Source organism: Camelina sativa, chromosome 7 (genome assembly GCF_000633955.1).
Source record: "Camelina sativa cultivar DH55 chromosome 7, Cs, whole genome shotgun sequence".
NCBI lineage: Eukaryota > Viridiplantae > Streptophyta > Magnoliopsida > Brassicales > Brassicaceae > Camelina > Camelina sativa.
This window is the reverse complement of record NC_025691.1, coordinates 1,769,818-1,777,254: the sequence shown is the minus strand read 5'-3', so window position 1 is coordinate 1,777,254 and position 7,437 is coordinate 1,769,818. Positions and strand designations below refer to the sequence as shown.

Genomic DNA, 7,437 nt, shown 5'->3' with positions numbered 1-7,437 from the left:
TTTTTTTTTTTTTTTTTTTTTGCTAAGTAGACTTATGAGTTGTTGAGGTCACTGATTAAAAAAACATATATAAAGATAGTGGATGTTAGTGTGAGCTCACTATCACATTAGTCTACGTACATGTATAATATGCCGATGCCGAGCGATTGTTGTCTATATTCCCATGATGTTAGGGTTTGAATTAAATGTGTGTGCGAGAGAGCCTCCATTGAAATTAAAAGACAATTTTTTTTATAGGAGAAATTAAAAGACAATTAGGAAAACATGCATATAAATATCTATTTTTCCATTGGTTTAGTGTTGACATGAATCTATTTGACTATTATTTAAGTAATTAATAGATATATATATCCATGGGTTTGGGTTTCTCTTCTCAGCCGTGAGTAATATACTTATCGCCACATTAACGGAATCTTTTGTAATTATCATTTTTGTGGGAAAGATTCTGATAATTGTGGATATATTACAATATCTAGCTGTATATGCGAATCACTTTGGATTTGGAGTTTGGACATCACTACAAACTTACAAATGGAAAATTTGCCAATTACGAGGAGCTGAACTCGTCTTTTGGCATCTTGCATAATGCACAGAAACTATAGTCCAAGTATCATTATAAAACACATGAATAAATTAATAAATTATCGAATGAATGATTAAAATAAAAAACACATAGTTATTTAAACACTCGATCTTTCTCTTTGGAATAAAGTGGGCAAAAAAGAAAAGAAAAACAAGCAAATCAGAAAGAAGGAAAGTGAAAGTAACAGCAGAAGAAAAATAATGAAGAACTCATAGTTTTTGCTTAATTAATATATATAGTTTCTCACATCTCAATCAAAAGAAATGCAAAAGAAAGAAAAAAAGGAGAGCATGTCGAAAGCTAAAATTGCCTACGGAAGTAGCGAAAACCACAAACTGAAATCGATAGGAAATAATGAAAGAATCCCAGCCCCTTCATTAACAATAAGCTAATTATTAATGAGTTAAGAGAGTTATACTTAGAATAGTATACATATATAATTTGTCTCCTGCTCTAGTCCATGGTTCAATCAAGTTCTAGATTCATCATCCCATCACGTGTCTTGTTCATATCTCAGCAGTAATAATAGCAAACCAATTAAGATGATAATAATGCAAGTCTGCAACCATATCACATATTCTTCATGATCCTTGAGGACCTTGACATATATAAAGCAAAGAAAAGAACAATGTTATACTATTTGAATTTGAGTATGCCGGATGGCGTAGGATAAAATATAAAATCTAGTAGTGTACATGATTTTCAGTTTATTGAGGATTCTAGCTAGAGGATTCTGTGGGAATTAAAGAATATGAAAGATGTACTGGCTTGTTGAATATTCTTATCCGATCCACAATAGATTTAATCGTTGAGCAACAAGAGCTGAAACAACAACTTGATGAGATAATAATATTCATTTTTGGAAATTATATGTATGTATATTTTTTTGTCGACAGCTTTAACTAGCTAGATCAGTTTAAAGGAAGCCAATATAAAAAAACATTATTTACAAAAATAACATTAAGCAGTTCAGCACGAGTGTTGTTTGCCAAAAAATCCGCTTAAATATTCTAGAGAAAGAGAGAAAGAATTGATCTCCTCCGTGTCGCTCGCAATATGAATATGAATATTAATAACTCAGAAAGCTTATATCAAAAAAAAAAAAAAACTGAAAGCTTCAAAATATGAATATAGAAATAATAATAAAAACTGATTATGACGACGGAAAGAAAAAAAAAACTGATTATTTGTGATGTACGACGTAAGGGATGAAAATCAAGCCCGTTGGGCTTTTATATCCCATAAACTGCTTATGACGAACGACGTCGTTTTCATTTTGACTTTAAACGTTGTCGTTTAACCTATTTCTCACCCCTCCCAAATTTCTCAGAAGTGGTTTTACCTGTTTCTTCCATCACCAAAGCTCTCTCTGAGTCGCCGCCGACGTGTTACGTGTACTGTTGTTGTAAAGGCCGATAGATAGTTAAATAAGCTTTTTGTGCGATTTTTTGCCGCGGCTCCCTAAAAGCTCAAGAGCTCCCTCCTTCTTCGTTAGCCTTAGGTGAATTTATTTAAGGAGAATACATCGAAAGAAGAATTCCTTCTCATCTCTTTCCTTCAGTAGGTAAGCTCTGGTTTAATTTCCCTTGCTGATTCTAAACTCTTAGAGAAGATGTTCATTGCTTGGAGTGTTTAATTTGCTGTTTCCATAAGTTGTTTTTTGCAAACGGGTTTGCCCAAAGTTTTGATTTTTAGTTGGTAATAATCATAACAGATAAATGGAGGGGAGATTGGCTAATATGTGGAGGTTGACTGTGAACGAGAGTAAATTCGTGGAAACTGCTTTACAATCTGAGCTCAGAGTCGATGGTCGTGGCCTTTATGATTACCGCAAGCTTACTATTAAGTTTGGAAAGTAAGTGTCCTCACATATTGATACCGTTTCTGCTCTTAGTAGGCTTTGTTTGCTTTCTTTAGCTCTAAAGCTTCAATCTTTGCTGGCTTTTTTTGATAACTTTGAATGTAGATGATACTAGCACGTTAGCTTATATAATCTTGTGTGAATTAACAGAGAATATGGTAGCTCGGAAGTTCAACTTGGTCAGACTCATGTAATGGGTTTTGTGACTGCTCAGTTGGTACAACCTTACAAAGACAGACCCAACGAAGGCTCCCTATCTATCTTCACTGAGTTTTCTCCAATGGCTGATCCGTCGTTTGAGCCTGGCCGTCCTGGTGAATCTGCTGTGGAGCTTGGACGTATTATCGACCGAGGTTTAAGGTAGAGCTTGTTTGTGATGATAATCTGTAATTGATGCTGCAAAAAACAGTTCTTGTTGGAGTAATGTTTAACTGGTGGTCCACTGTTTTGGTTGCAGAGAAAGCCGTGCAGTTGATACAGAGTCACTCTGCGTTCTAGCTGGAAAAATGGTCTGGTCTGTTCGTATTGATCTTCACATTTTGGACAACGGAGGGTAGGTTTTATTAGTGAAGGTTCTAGTTTTAAAATGACCTTTATGCATGTTTTTATAACTCACTCTTGTATAGGAACTTGGTTGATGCTGCCAATATTGCTGCTTTAGCAGCTCTCGTGACGTTTAGGAGACCAGACTGTACGGTAGGAGGAGAGAATGGTCAAGAAGTGATCATACACCCACCAGAGGTTAGTCATATGTTTTCGGTTTAGAGAAACTTGTTAAGTAGAAAAGGCAATTCCCAACTTTAACTGTTTGCTCTATCTTTACTTTCTTTTGCAGGAAAGGGAACCACTTCCGTTGATAATACATCATCTCCCAATAGCTTTCACGTTTGGATTTTTTAATAAAGGCAACATTGTGGTAAAGACAGTTGTATTTTTCAGTGATAATTTAGTTTACTTTTTTCTTTCTGAAACATTAAGTGTGATGTGTTCTTATGCAGGTGATGGACCCAACTTATGTTGAAGAAGCAGTAATGTGTGGGAGAATGACTGTGACAGTTAATGCCAATGGCGATATATGTGCAATCCAGAAACCGGGAGAAGAAGGTGTGAGCCATAGTGTAATCCTTCATTGCATGCGTCTTGCTTCTTCAAGAGCTGCTGCAACAACAAAGATAATTAGAGAAGAAGTAAGGTTTTCAAATCTGAAGCGTTTTTCTTTTGGATCCAAAAGATTCAACTACTCAGATTTTGCTGTGCTCTGTTTTCTTTGTGTAGGTTGAAGCATATAACCGTGAGAGAAGTTTACAGAAGGTGAAGCGACATCCCACTTTGGCTAAGTCTGTAGTTTCTGGACCTACTGTAGTGGTGAAGGAGGAACATAGGAAGTCCTCAGATCAGGAAAAAGCTGCAGAGATATCTCGGGAACATGTCGAAAGACTAAAGCTTTCGTCAGAGGAACTAAGAAGTACTAAGGTAGAAGAAGTTGCTGCCTCGCCTACCAATTTTAAAGGCGGTCCCTCAAAGTGGTAAAATCTTTAATGATTCATTCTCTCTGGTTTGTGAAGGAACCTCAATAGTTCCTTGTCATTTTTTTGCATCTCACATCTTTAGTTGTGAAANTGAAGGTTCTAGTTTTAAAATGACCTTTATGCATGTTTTTATAACTCACTCTTGTATAGGAACTTGGTTGATGCTGCCAATATTGCTGCTTTAGCAGCTCTCGTGACGTTTAGGAGACCAGACTGTACGGTAGGAGGAGAGAATGGTCAAGAAGTGATCATACACCCACCAGAGGTTAGTCATATGTTTTCGGTTTAGAGAAACTTGTTAAGTAGAAAAGGCAATTCCCAACTTTAACTGTTTGCTCTATCTTTACTTTCTTTTGCAGGAAAGGGAACCACTTCCGTTGATAATACATCATCTCCCAATAGCTTTCACGTTTGGATTTTTTAATAAAGGCAACATTGTGGTAAAGACAGTTGTATTTTTCAGTGATAATTTAGTTTACTTTTTTCTTTCTGAAACATTAAGTGTGATGTGTTCTTATGCAGGTGATGGACCCAACTTATGTTGAAGAAGCAGTAATGTGTGGGAGAATGACTGTGACAGTTAATGCCAATGGCGATATATGTGCAATCCAGAAACCGGGAGAAGAAGGTGTGAGCCATAGTGTAATCCTTCATTGCATGCGTCTTGCTTCTTCAAGAGCTGCTGCAACAACAAAGATAATTAGAGAAGAAGTAAGGTTTTCAAATCTGAAGCGTTTTTCTTTTGGATCCAAAAGATTCAACTACTCAGATTTTGCTGTGCTCTGTTTTCTTTGTGTAGGTTGAAGCATATAACCGTGAGAGAAGTTTACAGAAGGTGAAGCGACATCCCACTTTGGCTAAGTCTGTAGTTTCTGGACCTACTGTAGTGGTGAAGGAGGAACATAGGAAGTCCTCAGATCAGGAAAAAGCTGCAGAGATATCTCGGGAACATGTCGAAAGACTAAAGCTTTCGTCAGAGGAACTAAGAAGTACTAAGGTAGAAGAAGTTGCTGCCTCGCCTACCAATTTTAAAGGCGGTCCCTCAAAGTGGTAAAATCTTTAATGATTCATTCTCTCTGGTTTGTGAAGGAACCTCAATAGTTCCTTGTCATTTTTTTGCATCTCACATCTTTAGTTGTGAAACAATTGTCAGGGACCCTTACTCAGAAGCTATGGATGTTGATTCACTAAAAGCTTCTCTTGCTTCAAAAGGTAAAGTTTGTTTATCTTGCTTCTCACTCCGAACCTTGTAGTTATATCTCTTAAGAGTAATGAGGAACTGATACTGTTTTGTTTTGCTTAAACCAGGGGATTCCGTTACTAAGTCATCGAGCAAGAAGACAACGAATGGCTCTGGAAATGCGGAGAAGGATGCTGAGATGTCAGTTGAAGAAGTAACCGGAGATTTAGGGAAGAAAGATACAGTTGAAGCTACAAAACAAAACGATGGAGAGATGACACTCAAAGATGCTGTCAAACCTAAAAAGAAGAGGAAAAACAAAAACAATTAGAAAGACACTAGTTTTTTAAAAAATAGAATCCAAATTTTGGGTGTAAGCCTTGCTGAGTTATTGCACTGTCTCGATCACTCGTTTACTTTCTTCTTCCCCTTGAGACTGGAGACGAATTCTATGGTCAAAATGTATCTGAAAAGTGAACGTGAGCAGAGTGTTGTTAAATTTTGTTCCGTCTTTGTAAGGCTTTATAGTGAAACGGATACGGTGCAGATTCATAAGATCTACTACACTTGTTTCTTCTTTACTTCTAGATGAATTAATCATTTTAACATGTGAAAGTCTTTATTGGCCTGCAAGGTAAATGGTACAAAACCCTAACTCAAGTGTTTAAACTTTGTTAGTTTCAGTTCAGTTTAGTTCCGTACTCTTCGCGTGACCCTAGGGCTACTAAGGTCATGTCTCTCCTCCGCCTCCGCTCCGCCCTCTCTCTCTCCTCTCCGATCTACCAGCTCCGCCGCCAAGTCTCATCTCTCCCCCTCCAGAACCATACTACTCCTACCTCGTCCGCCACCTTCCCCTTCCCCGTTCCGAGAGACCCTTCCTCACCTCCCTTGAAACTACCAACAGATATCATATCCAAGTTCGATTACACCGCCTCCCATGTTTTCGCCAAAGTTAAGATCTTGATCGATCTGTCTAACCTCGACGCAGCCGCTGAGTACGCGCGTCTCGCTGTTTTGGCCGTTCCCAAAAGCCCTAGCGACACTAGAACCAAAACCGAGACTTACCGTCTTATCATCGGCTCAATGTGCAGAGAGAAACGGTTTGAGGAGGCATACGAGCTGTTCCATTACTTTTTCAACGTTAACAATGTAGAGCCAGACGTCCCTTGCTTCGGTTACGTCGTCTATGCTCTTATCAACCAAGGTCGTCTTGACGAGGCTTTTCGATTTAACCGTTGTTATTGTCCAGGTTCCGATACTTTGATGAACGCGTTGATTGATGCTGGAAGAATCGACGAAGCTTACAGTCTCTTCTTCGGCGGGACTACGTACCCTGTCTTTATTCGAGGGTTTTTGGCTCATGGAAACATCGACAAGGCAAATAAACTCTTCAAAGATCTGAAGCAGGTTCATGAGACTTATCCGTGTTATGGGGCTGAGTATATCGAGATGTCGCAAGTGGCATACATGGAGCATTTTTTTAAGCACGGGAAAGACGAGGAAGCCATGCAATGGTACCGTTCTACAATATCCAAATACTGTTTGAAGCAAGGCACGGTGGATAATAGGATACCCAAAACTTGGGACAACCGTGCGGACACTGTTAACACAGTCTTGAAAGTGTTGCTCAAGTACGGTAAGAAGACGGAAGCTTGGTCGCTCTTCGACAAGCTGTGTGGTAATAGCGACATAGAAAGAAAAGAAGTAGGCAAGTGGACGGATCAAGAGACTCGTTGTATAATGATCCGAGAGTGTTTCGAAACGGGAGAGATTAGCAAAGCCGTGGAGATTGCCCGGACGAAGGAAGCTTGGGATGGGAATGATGAGTGTTACACGACCCTAGTCACGAGATTTGTGAGAGAGGGGATGATGTCTGAGGCAGATGAGATGTTCAATGAAATGTTCTCCTCCGTTCGCTTTCCGATGTATCGTTATTTAGGGATACATCGAGTGATGGTAGATGGGTTTGTTAAAGCAGGAAGATTCGATGATGCTCACCGATTTGTTAACAAGATTGCCGATATTTCTCTGAATCACGTTTCAAGACGCGTTGACTTCTCATTATCTACTGGGCATGGTTTCTTTATCTAAGATATATTTATGTATCTACTACGTTGGGAAACAGAGTTGTACTTTAATAATTTTTTCATTAATCGAAATTGTAGAACTAAATAATTGTTACATTTTATTTCTATAAGATTGGCTAGCAGAATGGGACAAATACCAAATAAACACACCCCACCAACTATAGTGTATCAATTCACCAAAAAAAAAAAAAAAAAAA

General features: G+C 38.4%; 2 protein-coding genes across 2 annotated transcripts; both read left to right on the top strand.

Annotated features, from left to right (window-relative positions):
* LOC104699850 (exosome complex component RRP45B-like) lies at positions 1,894-5,712 on the top strand. The gene is made up of 10 exons (XM_010415249.2): positions 1,894-2,147; positions 2,298-2,438; positions 2,595-2,804; positions 2,902-2,997; positions 3,071-3,185; positions 3,280-3,360; positions 3,443-3,631; positions 3,720-3,970; positions 5,127-5,185; positions 5,282-5,712. The coding sequence occupies exons 2-10, from the start codon at positions 2,302-2,304 to the stop codon at positions 5,482-5,484; spliced, it is 1,341 nt and encodes a 446-aa protein (XP_010413551.1). The 5' UTR covers positions 1,894-2,147; positions 2,298-2,301; the 3' UTR covers positions 5,485-5,712.
* On the top strand, positions 5,886-7,244 carry LOC104704184 (pentatricopeptide repeat-containing protein At3g60960, mitochondrial-like). The gene has a single exon (XM_010420312.1). It carries the CDS (start codon positions 5,886-5,888, stop codon positions 7,242-7,244), a length of 1,359 nt encoding a protein of 452 aa, XP_010418614.1.